The sequence below is a fragment of the Haliotis rufescens genome, unplaced genomic scaffold (assembly GCF_023055435.1).
Source record: "Haliotis rufescens isolate VD_foot unplaced genomic scaffold, xgHalRufe1.0.p SCAF_3, whole genome shotgun sequence".
Taxonomy (NCBI): domain Eukaryota; kingdom Metazoa; phylum Mollusca; class Gastropoda; order Lepetellida; family Haliotidae; genus Haliotis; species Haliotis rufescens.
In genome coordinates this window covers 48,073,979-48,100,084 of record NW_025964001.1, presented here as the reverse complement: position 1 = coordinate 48,100,084, position 26,106 = coordinate 48,073,979, and the positions used below count along the sequence as shown (strand labels likewise).

At 39.4% G+C, this 26,106-nt stretch overlaps 1 protein-coding gene across 3 annotated transcripts in view; it reads left to right on the top strand.

The window, feature by feature from the left end:
* LOC124149737 (exonuclease 1-like) overlaps nt 1–26,106 on the top strand; it is a 191,806-nt gene that overhangs the window by 114,381 nt on the left and 51,319 nt on the right. For all 3 annotated transcript variants that reach the window (XM_046521492.2, XM_046521493.2, XM_048403037.1), the window contains one exon: nt 616–753. In XM_046521492.2, the coding sequence (XP_046377448.1) occupies nt 616–753 (138 nt within the window). The remainder of the gene's footprint in view (nt 1–615; nt 754–26,106) is intronic.

Below are 26,106 nucleotides of genomic sequence, written 5' to 3'. Positions count from 1 at the left end.
CGATGCTTTGAGAATGCTTTTGGATTCTTCCGGACTGAAGAGAGTGGCTAAAAGAAAGCTACTTCCTATTTAAGCAATTTGCAATAATCTTGGAATTGCGATAAGCAAACCAAGTACGCTTTGTGAAGTCTGAAAACTTGGATTAAAACATTTACTGCGCCATTTCATATTTCAGTGCATGTGTGGCACAAGGACATGGCCCCCAAATGATCCCTGCTTTGTGTTAGTACCTTGGAATATTAACTTGCAGAGTGAGGGCCAAACTTTTTGAACGACACTATTTTATGTGACTTCATGGTTACAATGAGAGACATACAACAACCAGGTGTATTGCAAGGGGGGGGGGATACTTCCTCAAAAGGAGAAGTGACATAAGCATATGTTTGCTGAAATTGCTCTTTATTCTACCATGAATTTGGAATTTACTCTTAACTAAACTTAACATTAATTTTTTTTATGATAATACAAAACATTTTTCATTAATGGATAATGGATAAACATTTTGTAACATGCTTGCCCTGTGTCAAGGTCATTCACACATTGAAAGACTTGCAGACAGTATAGTTTAGAATGTCCTTTTCCAGATGAAAATGTCATGAAAGCTTATATTTTCAGGCCTGTAGAGAGCAAGGTGTGGATTGTATTGTGGCTCCGTATGAAGCAGATGCTCAGCTGGCGTATCTCAACAAGATTGGTGTTGCTCAAATAGTTGTTACAGAGGACTCAGATTTATTGCTTTTCGGTTGTGATAAGGTAGGTTCCATATGGCATTAAGTTTGATACTACTGCAATAAAGTTACCTTGGAACAAAATACTCAACTGAATTAAACATTAGTGTCAACTCATAGTGAGTTGTGTTGCCTTGTCTATCCTGAACTTTTATGTTGCTCGAAAGGATAATGGTGCATACATTCATTGGATATTGATTTGAGGCATTCAGTGTATTTTTAGCTCACCTGAACACTCAACATTTTCAGCTTCAACGTCAACCATAAATATTTTGATTTTTTTTCACTTGATCCCCAAAATTGCATGATGGATTTAGAAGATGGTTTGTATAGGTGTTTGTTTTTATAAGAGGTTCAATTTCTGTGCATCAAAATTTTTATTTTAATATAACCGCCAGGTGCCATCTTTGATTTAAAAAAATAACATATACTCAATGGGCAATAGGCAAGAAACTTCATGGGTAACATGGTGACCTTCTGTTGTACAAAGTTTGATCAAGGCATCTTGATAGGAAATCAAATATGGCTGCCGGTGGGCGTATTGGAAAATACCAAAAAGAATCATGAGGCATCTGTCATAAAGATATATTTCTCAGAAACCACACACAATAAAAAAATAAGGGTATAGAGGAACTAACACGAAGAAGTTGATTACTCTTACATCCCCCTTGCATGGAAAACACTCATATGACACAGGTTCTCAACAGGTTGGTCACAGGTTGTACACCCGTTGAACACGTGTGTAGTGTGAAAGGTATGAGCAGTCACTTATATTTATGGGGATCTATGGGGCCTGTGAGTGAAATTTACGGGACACTTTAGTTTATGGAGGTCTCTCTGTCCAACAGAACTTGCTGGTGGTGGATCTCTTGACAAGGGATTCTCACAGCACTTCAGGACCATACCTAGGCTACAGCTGTGTCCTTTGCAGTATTGGATCCTTTGACCTGGACGTTGATTCAACATCCAGCTACCAGACTAATGGAATTGAATCATGACAGATATTGCCCTAATGTTCCCTCCTCTAGAACATCATCTTTACACGGATGCGCAGACCACAGGGTGGGGTGCTCACATGGACTGTGCTACAGGGAGAATGGTGAGAGGAAGACAAGGCCCTTCAAATCAACTGTCAGGAGATGAAGGTCATATATCTAGCTTTAAGGACATGAGTCAACACTTAATCAGTCCTCAGTCCTGGATGTGACAGACCACACCTCTGTTAGCTTACATCCAGAGTCAGTGAGGGAGAAAATTTACTGATGGAGGTTACACTATTCATCACACTCAATCAGCTGTGGAGTGGAAGCTCGCCACATACCAGGGAAATTCAACTTCCTGGCAGATTGTTCCTTCGATGAACAAGATAATTCAAACAGCATGGTCCCTTCATCGAGAAGTGTTAAAATGGATTACTACAAACTGTGACACTCCTCATCTCGACCTTTTTGTTAGGCGTCTAAACCAAAAGCTCTCAGTTTATGTCAGCCTGGTACCACATCCTCAGCACTACAGGTAGACGCTCTTTCCATGAGCTAGAAGGGTATATTTCCTTAAGCATTCAGGGTGTCGGGGTAGCCTTATGGTTAGAGCATTCACTTGTATCATCAAAGACCTGGGTTTGATTCCCCACATAGCTAAAATGTGTGAAGACCATGCTGAAATATTGCTGAGAGCGGCGTAAAACCATACTTACTCACTCGAACCTTACCCATACCCTCCTTGGTCTATCCTCGACAGAGTAATTTCAAGAAGTAGGAGGAGACAGGCTGCATTATCATTCTAAAAGCTCTGACATACAACATCAAGGGGGCACAAGATCAGCACTTTTGTTGAGCGAGATTACTGTTTTATTTGCCTTGGCAAACTCAGTGAGTTGCAGGATAGAAGCATGGCACATACCAGGAAAAGTGAACATACTTGCAGCCTGCCTACCCTGGAGACACAGGATTGTACCCATGAAATGGATTTGCCATTCAGAGGTATTCAATTGGATCACCTCGATGTGGGATACCCCTCATCTGGATCTGTTTCCAACATGCCTAAACCATCAACTTCCCATTTACATCAGCCCAGTCCCAGATCCATTAGCCCTCCAGGTCGATGCCCTATCCATGAGTTGGCAGGGGATGTTCGCCTACGCCTTCCCTCCTTGGTCTCTCCTGGACAGAGTAATTTCAAGAAGTAGGAGGAGACAGGCTCTGGCTTTGCCAAACAGAGCATGGTACCCATAGCTATTTCATTCAAATTGAACAACCTCTAAAACACCAACCATAATCAGCCTGCATTAATACCTAAACTAATGTGTCCAAAATGCAGGCTTCCAGATTCTCCAAGTCTGCTTCTGCAGCAAGGGCACTGTCTTGGAGACCTTCATACATTAGTCATATATGATACTATGTGGAGAAAGTTCTGCCAGTGGCGGAGAGCAGGAGGATTGGGAGAGGTTGACTTAACCATTCCGATGGTTGCTGATTTCATACTTCATCCAAAACAGGATAAGGAAATCAGGCATGCCACTATTGAGGGCGACAGGTCAACACTAGCTTCTGTTTTACATCATGGCAGGCTCTCAAATAGGTACCGCTGTTCTATCAGCCCATTTAGAATGACATGAACCTATACATAAAGCTACACTTTTCCCCGAGGAACAGCTTTCCTCCTTGCCATGGAGTTACATGCCATTGATTTCTGCTCACTCACTCATGATCGGGATTGGAGTAGGCTAACTCTGAGAACCCTTCTGGAGTTGGCTCAGAACCAGCCTGCAGCAGCTGGACTGCTCGGACAAACCAAAGACAATGCTCAATCCCTTTGTTAAACAAAATTGTGGACTGACCAGACAGATTCTACTGTACTGTCCCTGGAGGTCAAAGAAAGCTCCTCCCTTTCCATTTGAAGATATTTTTATTCAATTCCTGTTTCTTTCTATTTGCAAGGAATTTGACATAGATTGTACTTTGCAGGGTCACCTATTGTATGACTCCTGTCAATGTTGCTATTGTGCAAAATCGGTTGTAGATCGCAGTAATGCATTTATCCCAAAAGTTATATACATTTTTAATAAACTGAGGTTTTACACTGACACACTGTTTTTTCTTTATCACAAAAAACATTACCAGCTGATCACTGCTAGCATGCAGCAACGGAAATACCAATCAACAAATCCGAACTGAAGTCCACAATTTAATCCTATTATTACATTATCACAATTTCATTCAATATTGTTTACATTAATTTCGGCAAAATCGTGTGTGAAGTGATTGGTACATCGCACAACTCTCTCTTATTTACAGCAACCACAGATTACCACTATTTATGCCTTGAAATGAACTTTAGTTTCCAGAGAATCGATACATATATCATAAATGCCATACTTTGTCTCGTTAAAAGTCACCTATGGTGACTGGTCAAATTGTTCCATATGTAAAAATATCCTCCAATAGCAGTCAGCTGTACCAAAGTGCTACACTTATGGTTCTTATAATTTGAAATATATATAGTAAAGGCTGCAACTAAAATAACAAGATATCCCATAATTATTCAAGATAAAATTATTTTTTCAGATACAATTTCTTCCAACCATTGCATCAACAATGCCTTGGAGAGCAGGAAATACAATTTAAATTGTAAATCATGACGTCTAGTGATGTTTTATATCAAATTTCATATTTTTATTGACATGTTTGTCATACCTGTTCCTTTACCTGAATTGCTGAAGGGATACAATGTGTGGTTTTTTTTAAACGCATAACAATCGATAAATATTTTTGTACCCAATCAATCATAAACAACTACTATTCTAATCTTCTTTCAAACTCTGAAATTGCATCGTAGAATGTGTTAGGTAGGCAGAGCATGTTCTGCTGTGTTTGTCGTCTACCCCCTACAACTCCACCTTGGTTAAACTGCTGATCGACTATAACGCTCATCAATTATTTGGACCCCAAAGCTAGCGTTGCAGTGATGCCAGGGGATCACTGTACTTGTATCATGCGAGAGATGAAAACATATTTTAGGTTCGAAATTATCTTGCATATTTTAGAGATGAATTGATTCGATTGAAATATATGTACTCGCCCAGCAGGACGAGCTTTTCTTCACTTCTTTCTCGCGCTGCACATTCTTTCACTCGTCAAGTGGAATTTTCGAGCCCTGGTCTTTTGATGTGGGTTGGCATTGCCCCCACCCCCCTACTTTTGAAGAATGATAAAATAATTCAGATGTTAATATCCCAGACGATTAAAAGCTTATTTATTTACGACAATTGCCAGTAATTTCATACGTCACCAGTTTGTCTGTTTTCATTGCCTTGATACCAACACTGAGTCACTGTAAACGACTGAAAGCGAATGTGCAGAGACAAAATTATGACTCACTATAAATACTTCATGATGCCAACTACAAATAGTTAATTTCATTACATACTGTTTTAAAACCAGTGGGTAGTGACAAAAACTAAAATACTGATACCAAGTCATTGCTCAGGAGGTTGGTTAGAATTGGATTGTAAAATGAACAAGGAATTAATATTTTTACTCTATGCCACAGCAGAGGCAACCAGCTGTATGCAGCATACAAACAATGCATGCAGAGTTTTGTCTCAGATATAGGTTCATTAAGTTTTAAAACATCAATTTTTTTATTATCCTGCATTACTCCTTAACGCATTCACTGCTTACCTTACAACAAAAGACGGTGCAGCATAACGGCGATGGTCCTGGATGAAAAAATAAAACTATTGTTCGTAGTCCCACTTTTGGTGACCACCTCCGCTGTCCTGAGACCTTGTTGAGCTGAGGTCACCTCTTCACATCACTGCCTGTTGCGCTCCAGCATGGACGTGTTCTTAAATAATACTAACTTTGCCATAAGATTGAGTTGCATATATACAAATTATTGAATACACTTTCAACTCGTTCGATATTTTTGCCGATAGATTAATTAAATTCTACGGCAGCCTTCCAGTCCCGCTTCTTCAAAAAGTCTTTATTTTCATGACTTATGCTTACGTGTTGTACTAATTGTCAAGGAAAAAAACTGCCAAAGATCCTCATCCACTTTGTCTGGCATGCACACAAATTTGTGCACCAAACTCTAAATGTGTCTTTTGCGTAAATCTCTCTCCAACGAATTTTACGACTTATAATCAGGTCACTCTCAAATGTATTTTGCAATCCCGTCGTGAGACTAGGAACTGACTGACTGACTGATATAGAAGATTTAACGTGCGCTTTCCGACTGCAGCGTATTTCGCACACGGGAGACTAGGAAGATGTCACAATCCCTAAATAGTAAGGGACATGGTTCAGTCATTACCATGCATCTGTCATGGTGACTGATTTACGACACCCATTGTCTAAAGAACATTTAATTGCAAAGGCTCATTACCCTGGAGCCATGACATCTATATGCCTTGAAACATTTAATTGCTGTTATTTATAAGATGCTAATCCTAATTGTAAATCCCCAGTTTTGTGTACATCGACCATCTGCCATCCTGAACAGGATGTGCAAATATGTCACTGATGATTTACTGTTTACATTTATATTTATTACTTACTAAATGTCAGGTGACCTTGGCTATATAAGCCTTGGTCCAGAAAGAGAGAAGGAGAAGAGAAGAGAAGAGGAGAGGAAAAGAAAGGTCTTACCCTTAGCCTAGCTAGGGTTAGGCTGGGTGCTTCCGGGGCACCTAGACAACAACCACTACCACTATGTGCTGACCTGACACATAGTGTCTTTTGTATGTATATATCTACATGTATAAAGTAAAACTGTATATACCGCAAGCCATCGTCTCCAAGTTGTCACTTCCTACTGAGAACCATACGTCGGCCTCTTGCATATACGAGTATGCAAACTGTTCATTAATCAACGTCAGATCGACACGCGTTGATAATTTGGTGGAGCTATCGGGTATGACAGACTTCTTAGTCTGTCCTTTCCTGTACCTCTTTGCAGCATGGCATATGGTTCACAAAACTGTAGGAAGTGACAGTCTCTTATTAAAAGGATATACTACCTTCCTGGAGGCCAATCACCAAGAACGAAGAAATGGCCTTTAACAAGATTGAAGAAAGAACAAGAACCTCTCCAATCAAGAACAAGTTCTCCGATCCCAAACCTTCCCTGCTCGAATATCTTAGCAACACTGCTAAGACTTCCAATTCAAGATGTCGTTCCTGCACATGACCTAAGAAAAGAAGTATACACGCCTATCCCACAGAGACGCGACCACAGCCATCTTCATGCAGACCCTGCACAATACAGAAACCGCCTCACGGGCACCTACAAGATGGACACTGTGTACAGATATCTCATTGGGACTTACTAATTTGTGTTTACTTACATGGACTCAATCAAGGATATATATTGTGTGACTGTTGAATATTGCAACCAGGTATGTTTAATCAAAGCCAGTATATTAATGCCAAAATGTGTCTTTACAAAATTCAGTTTTGTATATGTGCAATATACTCCAAATTACATCTTTAGTCAAGCTAGATCTTTGAAGTTATTGTGTAGGGAATCTTTGAAATGTCTCCAGGCCACGCCAGACATATAGTTGCAGCGAGGGCCCAGACAAACCTTAGGGTTATCGAGTCACACCTCTAAGCTCGACTCGTAATTTCAAAAATCTAAACGACAAAATTTGTCATTTGTTACAAGTAATTAATGTGCACAGTTTGGTACAAAATTGAATGTATTGTCTAGGACTTTGAATTCAGATTAGGGATATTCTTGGGTGAGCCACCCCTACACATATGTTTATTGTATGTCAGTATTAAGTAATTAACAGCACAGCAGTATTCAGCATTTCAGAATTTTGATGTCGGAATTAAGGATTTTTTTTTCTTGGGCATCGCACCCACAATATCTGGGCAAGCTCCGTCAAAGACACGGGAAGAGCATCCATTGTACTTAAAAGGGCAAATGTACCCACAAGTACTGTTTGAGTCACGCGGTAAAGCTAGACTCCTGGTTTCAAATTTCTTTACGGGAAATATTTGCTGAGATGTTTAATTTGTACTTTTTATGACATTACTCATTATCATTATTCGGTACTGAGTCGCACCGCCAAGCCAGACTCCTGAATTCAAAGAACCTTCAGTGATATATTTATTGAATCTGTGCAAAGCAGTAAACCTTGTAGTGAAATTGCACATTACAAAGATAACTTGGTTCGTTTTCAAACTGGCACTAATTCAAATTAGCTAGATGATCACTTTCATACCGCCATTGCATAGATATATTTGTTGCATAAGGATTTCATATAACTGATTTTGTTCACATTTGCATGGTCGTTTTCGTTGGTGAAAAAAACTCACACATATCAATTTGGACTCATATAAGCTTGGGGTCCAAGCTTCACGTAACGGAGGGAAGTTGTCATGGTGACTGATTTACGACACCCATTGTCTAAAGAACATTTAATTGCAAAGGCTCATTACCCTGGAGCCATGACATCTATATGCCTTGAAACATTTAATTGCTGTTATTTATAAGATGCTAATCCTAATTGTTAATCCCCAGTTTTGTGTACATCGACCATCTGCCATCCTGAACAGGATGTGCAAATATGTCACTGATGATTTACTGTTTACATTTATATTTATTACTTACTAAATGTCAGGTGACCTTGGCTATATAAGCCTTGGTCCAGAAAGAGAGAAGGGGTTTGACTCTCTTACCAAGCAGACCTCTCTCCCACAGCCCAGAGTGTGTACCGACTCTCTGTGGCACCCTCAGTTATTATCTAAGTATATCGTAAATTGTTAATTGTTCTTGTAAATAAAATTGTGATTAGTCTCCTGTGACTCTGGCTCTTTGCTGACTAGTTCCCCAAGAAAACCAGCACGTCATTTGGAAGGTATTGTTCACCCAGAACAGTTCCATGATACATCTTCGGCAGGTAATATGTTGGCTGGAGTGCACGTTCTGCCAAAAACATCAAATCCAGAGGTATTTGTGAGTATCATAACTGACCCTAATTTTCAGCCACCTGAGCCACCTAGATCTGCTAGATGTGTGACGCCTGCGCCAGCAACTCAAGACGCTTTGATGGGGGTAGCTCAAACCCAAGCCACGTTCCAGCCAACACTATTGAGCATTGCATCTCAGATACCTGCGCCGAGCGCAGCCCTTGCCTCCTACCCAAGCGCATCTACAATGACATCAGCCCCAGGGCTATCAGCATACAATGCTACGCAGGCAACGCATGATTAGTTTAGCGCTGAACAAACATATCCAGCGCAGCAGATGCACACTCAGGAGTCAACACCGTTACAGAACACTAATTGGATGCAAAAAATTTGCAGTCCATGTGGCAGCAGTCCATGACGCAATTGTATCCTGCGCCCACGCCTACGCCTATGTATCAGATGCTTGCGTTTAGGAAGAATGAATTTCCTATCCATGCGTTTGAGGCAGCAGACCAGGCACATAGTTTGGATTAGGATATACAGAGAATGACAGGCTCGTTGAGGCCTTCTACTATTAAGGTTCAGGATACCAGAGTTGAGTTTTTTTAAACAGAAATTTGACACCTTTATCAGCACTAGCATCGTCAACACGTGCGGTAGAGCAGAATCTGTCAGAGGATAACCCTAACCGACTAGATCATCTCCAAACTATAGTCGATTTTCAACAGCTTCAGATTGATCAAATGAGAAATCACCTTAAAGCTGTGTTGGCAGAAATAACTGTCACACATAGGCTTGGCTATTTAGCCCTATCTACTTGGAACTCGGGAGTTTTAAGCACAGACTGCTACGTCAACCTTGGTCTTCCAGGTCTCTGTTTAATGAATAAATTAAGGACATGCACGCCAAAGTTTCCAGTTATGCTAGGGATAGGACGGCACTCAAGGCTTTGGAGTATGTTTCTCACAGTTTATCCTAGCGATCTGGCAAGTTAGGCAATTATAGGCCTAAATGCGAGTCTCTCAAGGAAGGCCAGGTGCAGGATTCCTGGAAAAGGGTGTGGCAGAGGGAAACTTCAAGGTACTTATCAGTCCCGGTGTGGTAAATTTCACGGTAGGGGAGATGATAAGAGGGGTAAACATTGAGATGTTGAACAGTCACAACCGGGAACACCCAATTGTCAATACCCCCATAGGCGGGAGACTCAATTGATTTTGGAAGAACTGGAGCATCCTCAGGGAAGATTACGTTCTCAACGTACTACGCAGAAGATGACTTTTTCCGAGGACTACTGTTTTTTAAAAACATGATTTTCTGTGTTTCCGCAGAGAGTTCACATCCCTAATTATTTACGTATTGAACAAATTGACCAGTCACTATAGGGACTTCCAGCGCTACATGTATTTCGATTGCAAATATGTTATGTTGATTTTTAATAGTCATCGTTACCAACAAGAGGTACTTCCGTTGACCACGGCTCCACATCCTTGGTATTATCCAAGAAAGCAACATCTGCTATTAAAGGCCAACATAGACATTCTGTTGGTAAAGAGAGCTGTAGAGATTGTACACACACCAGCGTTAACACCGGGTTTTTATTCCCACATCTTCCATGTACCCAAGAAGGACTCAGATGAGAATGATACACAATCTCTCTGTATTCAACGAACGTTACCTGAAGCATCCACCCTACTTCCGCCTCACTACGCAGAGGCTACTCAGAACCAGCATAAAAGCGTTCGATTCCTTGATCAGTCTTGATCTGCGGGATGACTACCTGCATATATTGATCTATCCCTCAAACCGAAGGTTCCTCAGATTCGAGTTCAATGGGGTTAACTACCAGTGGACAATGCTCCCATTTGGCATTTCAGTGGCCTTGTGGCTATTTACATGATTCATGAAGCCCACAACTGCATTTCTACACCTGAGGAACATTTGGTTTGAGGTGTACAAAGACAACTGTCTCCTATGTCATCAACACACTCAGAAGAAGTATAGGTAATAGGGGTTCTGGACCACTTCCACTGGAGCCGGATTCGTATACCTATACTGCTACTACAGGAGGAATTTTTTATGCCAAAATGATGATGCGATTTAATGATAGTCATAAGATTAAGTTAAATTGGCTCTAGCTCACCAATACCTGGGGCCAATCATTGCTTCTATTAGTATAGAAATGATGATGCGATTCAACGAAAGTCGTTTTAAAAGAAATATCAATATTAATTAATAATGGATAAAATTTACTATAGCCCACGAGGATATTGGAAAGGTGTAGGAGCAATAAAAAAATTAGCCACCACGGCTAAGGTATCTAAAGATGTGGCCAAGGATTGGTTAAAGAAACAAGCGATGTGGCAGATATATTTACCGGCACCGCGTTATATACCGAGGAAGAAGTTTGATATTTTTACGACGAATGAAGTTCATCAGGCTGACCTCTTGTTTCTTCCCCACGATAAGGTAAAACGCAAAACGTATAAATACGCTTTAACCGTAGTGGATGTGGCTAGTCGATACAAAGAGGCTGAGCCATTAACCTCGAAAGAATCAACAGAGGTAGCTAATGCACTGAGTCGCATATATAAACGCGGACCGCTAAAATGGCCTAAGCTATTTCAAGTAGATCCCGGTCGCGAGTTTATGGGATCGGTAACTAAACTGTTAACAAAGAACGATGTCAAAATCGTCCGTGGTGAAAGAGAGGCCCACCGCAGTCAAGCTATCGTCGAAAGATTTAACAGGACATTAGCGGAACGTTTGTTTGGCTATCAGTATGGGATCGAAATGAAATCCGAGCGATTGAGATCAACCGAATGGGTGACACGATTATCAGCCGTTGTATCAGCGCTGAATAATGAAGTAACGAGATTAATAGGGAAGAAACCATCCCATGCTATTAAAATGAAATCCGTGACTTCCGAATCTTCAGCACCGAGGAGAGGCAAAGAACGAAAACTTCCGGATAGAGTAAGGGTAAGATATTTATACCAGGCAGGTGAACTCGAAGGAGGCCTACGTCGCGCAACCGATCCCATATGGTCCCTTAAGACGTATAACATTAGTCGATTGGTTACGAAAGAAGGAGAGCCCATTCTTTATTATCTTCAAGATGGACCGGGTAGGGCATTTGTACGAGAAGAGTTGTTCATAGTTCCCGATGGTACAGTATTACCACCATAACCATAAGCATAGGTATTTACACCATCATTATCAATCCATCTCTTTGTATCTAAGGGGGATAATGATGTCTTGTTCATTCTTAATCCATATATCCTATGATTGTAACTTCTTAAAGAGTTCATCTCGTGTTTGAACGTTCTACCGTTGAATAATGATTCTTTATACTGTTCGTGTTTGATATGCTTTTTTACAACATACTTCTTAACGCCCTTAGCTTTTCTTATCTCTCCATTATCGGACTTCTTTATAGAATACATCTTAGGTCTTAATCCCACATACTCCGCTATAGGGGTCCCAGCACATTCATCCTTCATCTTACCTAACACCTTTTTATTTACAACGCTGTGCAGTGGATTATCTTTAGGATAATCGCTTGTGTCGTACATATCTATTTTTTCTGCCATATCTTTATACACATCCTCGGTTTGTATTTCCATCAACAAAGAATCTGTGTCGGTATATAACACCTCACATCTATCGCCGTATTGCTTCTTAAGTTCGTTGTAATAAAAGTCATACATTAAGTGTTTTGACAAGTCGAGAATACTCATACCGACGTACACCGGTCTGTTGAATTTTATATTACTCTTCTGCATATGCAACGCGGCTAAGTCGTTATCAAATATCTTGCTTCTGTTAAAAGCCGGACTGGCTATAAGTTTCCTGAGTCTTTCTTCCTCATTAGATCTGACTAATTTAACATCAACACGCTTCCTTAGATTCTCCATAGTTTTACCAAATACCGAGTTATTCATGAGCTTATATAGATTCTTTTCGAAATCGCTGGTAGCTATCTTTCTTAAATCTGTGTTCAACCTTATATAGGGCTCCATCCAAGGGCTTTGATCAAACTTTAGAACTCTGTGTATTTTCTTAAGTTTCATACCTAACGATAGATACAACTGGAGATTTCTGTAGTGAACTATATATTTTGTTTTATCCATCAAATTTGGTACGAGTTTTTCTACGTTAGCTAACCTACTATTTCCCATCAAGGAGCGTTGATATTCCGACATCCAATCTTTATTAACCATTAATCTTTCGGGAGCTAGCGGATAACTGTTATGATCTTTATGTAACGAACTTGGATATTCCAAGTCAACTTCTAGTATGTACCCTTTATTCACATTGATATTATGGATATCATTCTCATCGACCCATTCAAAACCACCCGTGGGTAAAGGTTGACTCATAGCCCATCCATACAAATTGTTAGCGTCGAGATATAATATGATGGTGTCGGGTTTACTGGGATCGTATCCTTCCACTAATTTATTATTAGCCTTAGAATACCTTTTAGCTGCCATCGATATACCACCTCTTAATCCTTTCTCAATAAACAAGTGCATATCGTAATCTGTTAGTAATTTTAGTTCTACGCCGGTCTTCTTCAACAATGCATCCCACGATAGTCCGGGACTGGAATAGTACCATGCCGGGTCCAAGCCATATTGTTTGAAACACGTCTTTCTAAATATCTCGAATATATCGGCGAGTAACAGTACATCGGTTTTTAAGTACAGATCGTGATAATCGCCTAAATTCTTACAACCTAATTTATCCCAGACCGTCAGAGCGTGTTCATAATCGGCATCTGTTATTCTAGATTCTGTTAAGTTACTATAGAATGATTCGAGGGGTGGTAATTCAGTTTCTTCGAATCTAGACCAATCATCCATATATTCGTAAGGATATACACCTTTTCTCAGCAACAAATGACGAGTTATCTTATCGGTATATTTATTTGTTATCGCGAAGTCATCGGGATTGTTCGCATTAGCTAAATTGTCCAGGGAAGATAACAGAAACTGTACGGAGTCTATGAATCTAAGCCCATTACTTTGCTTTGTTCTAGATTTCCCATCCTTGTCCCTATAATGTATAGGTTTAGTCAACGAGAACGATATGTATTTTTCCATATTGTTAGGAATGCACGTTAAACCGCCGTCGGTCTTCGAGATAGCTTGCATAATGAGATGTGAATCGTATCCTCTAAGGTTATGAAACACAACGGGGATGGGTATTGTTTGAGCATTCATTTTTAGTTTCAAGTTACACTCGTTATGAGCGGCTCCCCGATAATTACCCGTGACGTGACAATGATCTCTTACGGAATCCCCATCTAGGGGTTTATTACAAACGTGACAACTTGTTGACTTCTTATGGACCCTCCAATCATCCCTCGTCATACGCATGGGTATCTTACACGATAATTTTTCCCTGATTATTCTTTCTTCATTTTGTAGATATTCTAGGAACTTTCCCGCTGCATCGGGACCTCTGTAAATCACGGGAGTGTTTGTTTTCCCATCATACCTTACAACTATATATCCAAACCCACAAGGAATATGTTCTTGAGTTTTGTACGTAAAACTGTTATCTTGATTATTATGGTTGGTATTTTCTATGGGTTTGATAAGCGCTTCGAAGTCGGCGTAAATTACGTACGGTACTGGCATTTGATTACAATAATGTTCAAATTTTAATATATTTTTTCCCTCTTTAGGCATATCGATCCTGATAGCATTCTGTCCAACACCTCTACAGTCTTCTTTATGCGCTTCTAATAGATCTTGTCTGCTGTACCCATGCAGGCATCTTTCGCAGAAATATTTCTTTCCCTTATATTTAGTTTGATCGTATAATAGCTTGTTTAAACTCTTTATCCACGTATAATGATATTTACCATCTTTTTCGATCAGAAATGAATTGATTCTGGGAATATTTTCCGGAGCGGAGCTTATCCTGTGTACAACAATTCCTTTAGAATGTCCAAAAACATTTATAGCTAAATTATTTTGCTTTTCCACCTTATCAATTTGTGATATTGGTGTAGGTTCGTCTATACCATCGAAGTTGAGTCCATCGTTTTGGGGATAGCTAGAAGGTCTATCTGGATGCTTGTCTACGGGGAACAATGCAGATCTTATCATCATTCTTAAACAGTCATCGGATTTATTTTTTACGTTAATTATGGCTTTTTTCTTCTTATAATACGGGGGTAAATCTATATAAGATCCACCTTTGAAGGGCATATAATTTGCTATATCTAAATATAAACTATCGATTTTATCAACACCCCAACCCGAACCTCTATTAGTCCAGCGTTCTAAAGTTTCCTGTATCCTCTGAATTGATGTATCTAATGATGAGTTTATAGTATCGGATTCGGTTATAACTTCTTGATTGCTTCGGAAATATGGTTCGGTATATTCGGTGCTATCGTCTGTGTTACTTATACTCAATGTCATTTTAATCGTCAGCTGGTATTTTATACTATGTAAATCATCTAATTCCTCGTTAATTTTACTCGATATGATGGGCTTAATATCGTTAACATCCATGTTGGAATTAATATCCATCTTCCAACCTCTTAGATATTTACCAACGCCGGCGGATGTGGGTACAAATATTAATTCTTGTTGTTGATTCTCAACATTATTAGGTTGAATATCATCATTATCAATAGGTTGATTATTATCTAGTAAAGCGATCAATTCAGCTCTTCTCATTCGAGAATAACCTCTCAGCCCACCGTTTCTCGCTCGAACTTTGAGTTCTCTAACAGTCTGGGGTCTGTTGTATTCCAAACCGAGTAAATCCATCAATTCAGCTTTTCTCATACGAGAATATCCACGCAGTCCACTTTGCTTTGCCATAGCTTTTAATTCTCTGACAAAAACCATTGTGGTTGAATGGTATATGCAAAATGAGACAAATGTCTAATTGGTTGTTTTCATATATCTAAATACATATTCTCCCCAACCTATTCCTCTCATTGATGTAATCTCTCTTCCTAGCATAAATAATTTGGTTCCTGACCCTATCAGCACCGTGTTCCTTGCATAAACAATAACGACCTTTGACCCCTATCCCGCATACAGAACACGTATAGTTGATGTTTCCGCGCCTGATGTAATAGTTGTGTATCCCGCAGTAAAAAAAATCAACACAGCGTCGGTTACAAAGGGTAGTCTTTCCCATGAGTGTAAACTTGCAGTTATTCATGGTATATACATCTATCATATCATTTGTCTAAATGCAAATCACAGCTACACTGCGAGATATTGATTATGCATAGCCACAGCTGTCACTCCGACTTATGCATGGTATAGCTGAAAATCAATAGAGAAGTCAATCCCAACATGATAAATGTGATCTCTCGGTTCTTTTGTTCCTCTGACGGTGTATAAAACTGACTCATTGTTGGTCTCGGTATTGGGTCTAGTTTTTTCCCATAAACGAGGAAGTATTCGTGCATGGCAGATTCAACATCCTTAAACGTTTGAATTGAATGTCCTTCCTTAATCAGTTGTTCATGAATAAAGTCTAATCTCTTCATTCTCTGCTGTGTATATTGTAACTGGGCTGCTTGGTATTGTTCTAAAGCTTTATTATGTCTTTTCTGCTCCGAACCTCTCATACTAGAAAATAAAAAATTACTCCCCGAAAAAGCTAGAGCATTAACAATAGCTCCACCGACCATCATCGCAATTGATGCCATATGTATAATAATATAAAATATTCAAATGTTTATATGAATATAAATATTCAAATGTTTAATTACTTCATTATGTCTTCCGGGATAAGTCCTTGTTTGATGAGCATATCCTTCGTCGCCATAGCTAATCCAATATCCAGAACCATCATTGGTATGTCATATCCATTAAAATCTAGCTTGGGAGGTGTGGCTTTAGTAATCATTTTAACCATACGGGCATATCCAATGGCCAAGCCGGTGACCACCGCTGAATGATACGTCGCGTTTACCAACATTTTACCGTCTGTAGCTGGAGTAGTCATGCTTCTTATAGCATTATATGAGGACTAACCTCTAATTGAACTTGTTGTTGCGGCGGGGGTGACGTTTTCTCTTCTCCGGACTTATAAAAGAACCATACAACCGCTATACCAGCAACTCCTACTAGTGCCCATGTTTTAATCGGATTAATATTTGAATTATTTATTAATTTTGCTTTGCGCGCCAGCCCACCCTTTCTTCCTGCAGCTATTTTCAAAGGATTCTTAGTAACTCTGGGTTGTTTTTTTGTTTTCTCATTCACATGTGGTGCATTCACATTCACTGGTGGTGGTTCCTCATTCACTTGTTGTGTGTTCACAATCTGTGGTTCCTCGTTCACAATCTGTGGTGTCACCTGTGTCTCCATTTATATTATTAAGTGGGCACGTATGTTTAAATTGACAATACCTAGCCGTTATTAAAGCTGTGGTGAACGGAGCTAAAAACATTCCGAATCTATGATAAAACTCACAGCTCACTGAGCTTATAGCGTGTTCGATGAATGGGTCTTTCTCGAGAGATTCGCATAAATACAGGCGATGTTCTGCCGGGATGGGGAGAAACGTACTAGCTACGGCTGTGTATAGTTGTAATATAGAAGACCCTATCGTTTTAGTCATGGTAGCTCCCAGTCTAGACTCGTAACGAGCGTACAGTTTTTTAATCTCTTCGTCGGTCATGTTATCAATTTTTTCGATGGTATAATTTTCTCCCAAATATTGGGAACATTTTCCACCGGCTACCAAAGCGGCAAGTCTTTCTCTATGTTTTTCTAAAGATTTATCTGTAACATCTTTATCTGCATCAGATTCTTTGAGCATTTGTTCGATGAGTTCGTCGCATTCCATAATGTAATACCTAAGGAGATATTTAAGTCTAACATAATATAATATGACATATCCAATACAACCCGTAATAATGAACTGTTGTGAAAGAATGAGGATTTCGAACCACATTTTATGTAATATTAACCGCTAATGTTCAATTTGCTATAATTTGCTACATTTTGCTATAATTTTGCTACATTTTGCTACAATTTGCTAAGCAATTGCATAAGCAGCTGGTTGATCGGTTTTTAATACGAGTTTACAGTGCTTCGTTGCCGCTAACACTTTTCTGACTTTGTCTCGTTCGCCCTTGGTATAAATAACATCATTTTCGCGTAAACATTCCTCGAATGAATCTCGATCTTTGCAATGAAAAAGTGCTACCCATTTGGTCTGCTCTCTGAGATCTTTCAGGACAGAGTTGTATTTTTGAGTAAGTACCCAAACGCTATGTTGAGTATGCCGACCGGAGAATGCTAAATACGAAAGCATATCTTTCTTTTTTGTGAGTTCTTTACTCGCGCTGCAATCGTCTATTACGAAAAGGGTCGATTCTCCTTTGTATTTCTCGTGACATACTCGGAGGCAGTCTTGTAAACGATCGCCCGGATCGACTCTGTGTACCCCGTCGTCATTCATTACCCAATCTCTCGATAAGTATGTTTTATTAACGCTTATAGTCGGGCACAGAATAATGATATGATCGAAAACGTCCCGATAATGACTTTCTAAAATATCTAGAATAAAAGCTGTTTTTCCGCAGCCCGTTTGCCCGCATATGATAGCGCAGTGCGGATCTTTAGGTAAAAGATTATCAATAGATTGCTTGCACGAATCTCCCATTCTGTATATTAAGTTGCGCATCCATAATCACGTACAAATATATGTTTAATTTACCAGCCGCTTCCTGGAGCTTCGTTATCTGTATGGTGGCACCCTCGCTAGCATTTTCTATTCTCCTCCCACTGCCGTGTAATTGGTCATCGTCCGTTGTTCGCATGTCGAGCCATAGCGCGTACTTCGTGGTGAGGTATTCACCCATCGATACACTCCCGAGAGACAGATCTTTCACGACCGCGTTAACTTCCGGAGAACGTTTTATAGAAGGAAGTTTTTTAATCTCATCCCACTGGTGATACGCTAGCATTCCTTGGCTATATAGTTGATTAGGAACGCCCTCGATAGTCAATTCTACTTTTGTAATCTTGGGATTGTAGAACTTCTCGGTATTTCTTTTAAACGCATCGGAGGGGTCCTCGAACAACATTAAAATACCCTTCAGCGACCTCGTGGGGACGTTTAGATTGATATTCCACATCGTATCTTTTTTGTCCCTCGTGATCTTTCGGTGTCGCAGCACGCGATCGTACAAAATGGCTAAACTTCCCGTATACTGGTTACGAATTTGTCTGGCTAATTCGGGATCCGATCCGTTATCATATCGTACTCCAGCGATATATTGTCAATGGAATAGCTAGCATCTTCATTAGCAGATCTGATTACTCTACCGTAGTCATTAAAAGTGAGTTCGTATTCTAACCTATCGCCTAGGGATGCTTGATAAAAGGGCATGTGGGAATCTAGTAATTCAAAGTCTAGGGGAACATAGAATCTGTTACCTAATGCGTCGGCAACGGCCTTATCTTTTTCGTTGGTATCAACACCATTTTCAGCACCCACGCGCAGTCTCAATGTGTTCTTATTACAAATACCTTGGTACTGTAAGTTTTCCCGCTCTTTATCCGTTCTCCAGAGATCCATGTAACAATAGTATACATCGCTATCGTCGATACTCAAAACCTCATTACCGCTAATTTTAATCGCGATTTTCTTAACGATAGCACGACCTATGTTCTGAACGGGCTCCCTGTTAACGTCTGTAGAAGTCAAACTAATCGTAAACGCTAGTCGGACAGTTCCCGGAACTAACACATCGTGTGCGCCGAGATTAGGAAAGCGAACCAGAAGCGTTTGATTCTGATCTATGGTACTAGGGTTATTAGTTATAGTTACAGACTGACGAATTGCCTTGACCCCTAATGGATCTCGAAGTCTACGTTGTGGGTTTAACTTGCGTCCGTATTGCGAAGACATTGTTTATATTGAAATTATGTACCCTATGTTTAATATAAAAATGGCTAATTTTGAACATAATGAATTAGATCTAAGTACATTTGATGACTTTGATAACCCAAACGAAGAGGGTACTGATGAAACCAACTTTGGTGGCACGAATCTTAACGATGAAATTTTACAATCAACCGTCAATGATTATTACGATGCATTAAAAGATGATAAAAATTATGTTATCCCAATAGGTCGTGAGTATTCAAAGTTTATGCTAGATAGTAAAGGAATATTGCGAATGCGTGACTCTCCGCATATTGATCTTATGCATTATAGTACTCGTAAGCCCCTAGCCTTGTCTACTATAGCTGGTAAACATAGTCGCGAGTTTGTTCGTGATAAATTAGGTTTTGTAGAATACGGACGAGCAAAACTTCCCGCGAAGACTACTAAGGTTCTTCGAACCGTGCGTACTGAACTTGTTAATACAGATAATTTGGAAGAAGCCTCTAACGTGGCCTCGAACGGACTCGGAGAAATCTTAGATACCTATTACGATAATTCCACGGTCAGTGTATCACCATATTCAGAGTTCAGTATTAGGGAATTACGAGGTCTTGACAAGGCAATGCGAACAATGCGGGGAGAACTCATCAATAATATAGCCAAGATATCCGAAATCGACAAGCATATAGCTCAAGAGAAAACAAAACTCGAACAGGCGGGCGATGAGTTCAGTAGACGCCGCGTAGCAGAAAGATTACGTAACTTAGAAGACGAAAGATCGGCCCGCCTCGAAGCTGCTTCCAGTAATAGAAAGGCACTTCGTTCGCAAATCAGTCGTATTCGAGAAACTATCGATCAAGTCCTCAACGATGACACTACACTGGCCGATAAAATTAAAACATTGTTCAGAGAACAGGGAATAACCATTGCCAGTATTTTAACCGCGTTGGGTTTTATTATATCAACTTTGACTCTCTCGTTAACAGGTGGTAGTACAGGTGGAGGCGGATCACCGCCCAGCGATAAAAACGGGATAAAAGAGTGGATAAAAAAGCATTTAAAAGCATTAGGTTCAGCACTGGGAAAGCTCGCTGAGAAAGCCGCGGCTGCACTTCCCGGTATAATAGGGAGTGTAGTTTCCTGGCTATTGAATTTATTAGCTAAGACCACCACTTGGCTTAGTCAAAACTTGTGGGGGTTGATCGTAGCAATTGCAGGTCTGTTGTACGTGTTCGCTAAGAACTATTTAACCAAATCAGTTCGCTAACCAAATCATGAGTAAGCCAACCGAGACTCCACCCACTACGAGCGCTGTTTTTTCATCGATATGTTGTTGATTTTTAGCCTCAATATGCGGTGGTACTTGAGCATTAGTAGATGGTTGATCGATAAAAGATGGTTGAGCGATAGTTGGTGTTTGTGGCTTGACTATTCCCTTTTCGCCCGTGATCGTTTGCGTTATTAATTCGACGTTAATATCTGAATTTATACCTGGTTTTTGTTGATCGGTAGCGATAACAATTTTATTATTATAGCCTATCACTTGACCGATCTTAAGTTCCATATTACTCGGAGACATGTATAGTCCCGGCGCATAAACGAAGTCCACCGAGAATTGCCCATACATAAGTTCTTATCGATTCATTAAATCTTACAAATCCTGGGTTAGTAAAATTATTTTCCGTTTTATCATTAAGAAATTCATTCCAAGCGTTTGCGGTATCGTTCATTTGTATAAATTTTGTAACAATATAAGCCAAACCACCCTTAAAACTCATAAGGGAACCTCTCCAATCGTTACTCGAAAGTTCCCAGCCATGATTAAGATTATGCAATCTTACAAAAAGATTGTCTTTCTGTAAGAATTTAAATGGATCGAATGGTTGATGAGTTTTTTTAACTAAATCATCGCTGACTTCTTTAACAGTTCTTTGTCCGCTGTACGGAACACCTAGACCATGGTTTGCTCCTTTAATGCGCCAATCTTTACTCGTAGAAATATTAAATTCATTACAAATACGTTCATACGCGGACCTATCATAATTATTATTTGTGGAATTCCACGCTCGATCCTGCGGTAATGGAGCATTAATTTCTTTAAGTATACGTCTAATCTGATAGTACACGTGAAATAATAAAACAGACTTATTTAGCATAAATCCTGGGGCATTAACAGATACACCACATCCCGTTGTGGCACACCATATGGCAAAGTTTAACTGATTCTGCCAAAATTGCATCGGATTGTGAAACCAATCGTGCACCATTTTATCGCTAGTTGCCGTGACCCTGTAATTTTCAAAGATATCTGGGAATTTAACGAAAAATTCAGCACCAGAGGCAGTTACTATAATCGATTGATTAGTAATGTATCTCGATTTCATATTTAAGTTATGATATAGTATCATTGTATATTTAATATGTATGTTACACTCCCGGGAATAACAAATGGTCAGTCTATTGAACTGCTTCATACTATCGATAACTCGGATGGACAACTCGAAGTCGCTCTATGTGATGTAACGTATTACCCACGGTGGACCAATATAAGTGCTGCGAGAAGAAATAATAGTATAGATATAATAGGTGAAAACAATGGTATTGAAAAATTCATTACTATACCTGATGGGTATTACAGCGTATGCTCACTCAATGATGAAATTTTTAAGCCTAATGGAGCTAGTCTAACACAAAATGAGTCGAATGGGATAGTGAAAGTCGACTCTGGAGAAAACGTTGTAGTTCTTAGACCATACTTAGAAGTTACACTTGGATTTCATCATAGAGTAGGAATTATAAATTCTAACAAACCACGACAGGGAATTAAATTACCCGATTTAGTTCCCTATAAAGAGTTGTTCATACATCTTGATCAAATAAGCACGACGGATAATATTCAACTAGAAAGTCCTTCAACTCTACTCAGAAGTGTTCCAGTGAAAAATGAAAAATATAATAGCGGTAGAACGGAATCATTCTCGTTATTACAATATAAAAAATTGAAGCGGGGTATTAATTCAGACCTCAAAATTTCTGTATTAGATGTAAAACACCAACCTGTACATATAGGATACTTAAGTGTAACACTCCATATTATATAATGGTTGATGCATCAGGCCCTGGAACAGTAAGACAATGTAATACAATTGCGCTTTCCGATCTCGGAGACACAGAAGGATTTGATAAACCCGGTTACAATGGTAAGTTATACGCTTTACACTTACACGATAATGTATACAAGCGGAAAGAAGTCACATTCTCGGGTAATCTAGGAGATTTAAGCGATGTTGATGTTAGTAGACTCCTTAAAAACACTTCGTACAATATTACTCGCAACGATGATAATAAATGGACTATGGTCGAAGCAAACATCGAGTGGCTACTGAATATCGTCATTATCCCACCTTATGTGATGATGGGTAAGGGACATAATTTAACTAAGATAATAAATAGTGGCATCGTACTCGCGGCTTATATCCCGTCAAAACGAAAAAGTGTGTTGGTCACTCCCCTGCCAGAAAACCCAGGTCATATGTTATATAGTCGTCCGTCCTTAAAAAACATTAGTTTAAATTTGGTTACTGAATTCGAAGATATTAAAGTTAACCTGAGTGCAATACCTAATATTTCTACTCTTATTATTGAAGTCTTGGTCGGAGATGTACCGGTAGATGCTTTCGAAATATTACCAGGTCTATCGATTAAATGGTTCAAGAATCACGAGCGTCAACGTTGCAGTATTATTCATATCGGAGCATCGCCCGTTGCAACCCTCGAGGGGGTCCAAATTATTAAAAGTGGTAGTATTTCTCTTTCTAAGATATTCTTGTCGTATAATATACATTTAATAAGGTTGATGTATAGTCTCAAAACATTTAAGCAAGACCAATTAAAGACTATTATATGATCGTTATATACACTATGAGTTTATATCCGGCGCTCGGTGAAGCATTTGAAAAGATGGAAACTGTTGATGGATTTCGATTACATCAAATAAGCGACATAAAACATCGAATAGAGAAGGATAGGGAGTTGAGACTTGGATTGTATAAAAGGTATCGCAGAGCCGTGAATGCTCTGGACGGAGTTGACACCGCTCTTGTATCTGGCATGGGACTCGGTGTAGTGGGTATCGGTTTACTATCAACTATAATCGCCGCGCCTATCGTGCTCGGCATGGAAATAACCGCTGGAGTCTCGGGACTGGCAGGAATAGCGATAAAATTCATTTCTCGTAGGTTACAAAAGAAAGCATTAAAACACGATAGTATTCGGATACTCGCCGAAGCAAAGTTGAACAGCATTGAGGATCATATTTCGACAGCAATGGCTGATTGTAAGATATCCGAGGATGAGTTTCGTTTAGTGCTGTCGGAGCTCAACAAATACAATAAAATGAAGCAGGAGATTCGATCAAAATCTCGTAAGACCAGTGGTATTAGCGAAGACGAGAAAAAAAAGTTCATAGAAGAGGGGAGGCAACAAGCGCGTCAATTATTCCGTGCCAAAACCAAAGAACTGGTTGGAGATTAAAAATAGATTGTTTACTATCGTGTGATTACATTTAGACAAATGCTAACATAAATATATAATAATGGAGAAAGCTATTCAATGGAAAGAATTACCACAAGGTTTTTATTATATCAGTGATGCCAAACCAACCAAATACGGTTATCAATTGTTTCTTATCAATTTACAAAAAGAGTGTAGTTATATAGTCTGGTCTCCTAGTAAAATGAACGAAGAACTTAATAAAAATGTTGAATATTGCTTTATCGATAAAAATAATAAAGAATATTTTTATTACCATTTAGACTCATCTAAAGCAATGATTGGCCCCAGGTATTGGTGAGCTAGAGCCAATTTAACTTAATCTTATGACTATCATTAAATCGCATCATCATTTTGGCATAAAAAATTCCTCCTGTAGTAGCAGTATAGGTATACAAATCCGGCTCCAGTGGAAGTGGTCCAGAACCCCTATTACCTATACTACTCTCAGATGTTAGTACACCACCGGGATTTCACCAGAAGGCTACTGTATCAACTTGGGTGGATAATCAAGGTGCGAAGTTGGAGTATCGACTCCAGTTCATAGGAGTTTTACGCCTCCTGTCACTTGTTCTTCATCAACCACGCACACTTCACCAGTAGCAAGTGTTGTTAGGGTTACTCACCTCAGCACAGGCTCTAACCATCAGAGGCCGATTACAATTACAGCCAATTCAACAATTCCTGAAACCTTACATCAGGCATCAGGATCCACTGAAGGCCATCACTCTACCGGCTCCACTAAGACCTTACCTCATTTGGTTGACTGTAGAGTCGAATGGCGTAGGAGGAGTCTCTTTATCAGGGTTATCCCTGAATCTACACCTATTCATAGACACCTACCTTTAGGGGTGGGGTGCTCACCTTGGAGTTGGAAGTGTTAATTCTGGCCATATCACATTGGCAGAATCAACTACAGTTCGCCCAACTAGCAATATCCACAGACAACACAGGTGTAGTGCCTGCGCAATCAGGGAACAAGGCACTACAGTTCCTGCTAAAGTTCATAGTTCAACACATCCCCAGATGTCAAAACATTCTGGCCAATGCTTTATCGCGTCAAGACAGGGTGACCCCCACCGAGTGGAAACTTCACACAGAAGCATGCCAATTACTGCTTCAGAAGTTCGGGCAACCAAACATCGACCTGTTTGCAACTTGCCAAAATAACCAACTCATGATGTATGTCTCCCCGTTACCGGATCCACAGGCTTGGGTGGTGGGCACGTTCAGTATTCCTTGGGAAGGCAGTAATTTTGAAACAAAAAGCTGTTTACAGGTCAATGACTTGGACCCAAGAAATGTAATAAGTCAGTCCTGTCTGTCAGACCTTTCCCCATGTTAAAGCATATTGGAAAAAAAATTACCTTGTAATTACTTAGGCGACACTTTTTTTTTATTTCTTGGTTTACGGTTGTGCCGCTCTTTCAAAGTCCAAATGTTAAAAATAAAAATAAATGAAAATTACCCTTTTTTTTATTACAGACAATCTTTTTGTTAAAAAGTTCAAACAAAAAAGTATCGCTGCAATACTTCTTTAATACCATCAAAGCTTGTCAACGCAAAACGCAGTGGTGACCAGTTTAACTATTTCAACACTGTTGGCCGGTCAAGAAGCCATGAGTCACACCGCAGGGTAGACCGACTTAGTCACGTCAAAATAGTTTATAATTTTATTAACCTACTTGTCATATCATTCATTTATTAAACCTATCACATTTCACAATGTCTGAAATACGTATTCCATTTGATTTTCTCATTTTTTATCTATAGATTAAAAATTTATTCATTAGATACTATTTCCTGCAATGTTATTGAAAATAAAATTCTCAGACACACTTCGTCAGCGGGACCTCATCGAACTTGTCAAACAGTAAAATAAACACGTTTCAAGCAAATCTGTAGATATATTATACAAAGTAATAAAATCAACAAAAATATATCTAAAAGTTGCCAAACTGACATCTAAGTTATTATTTCCATCTTTTTGTGCAATCGTAAGTCAAATGATATCT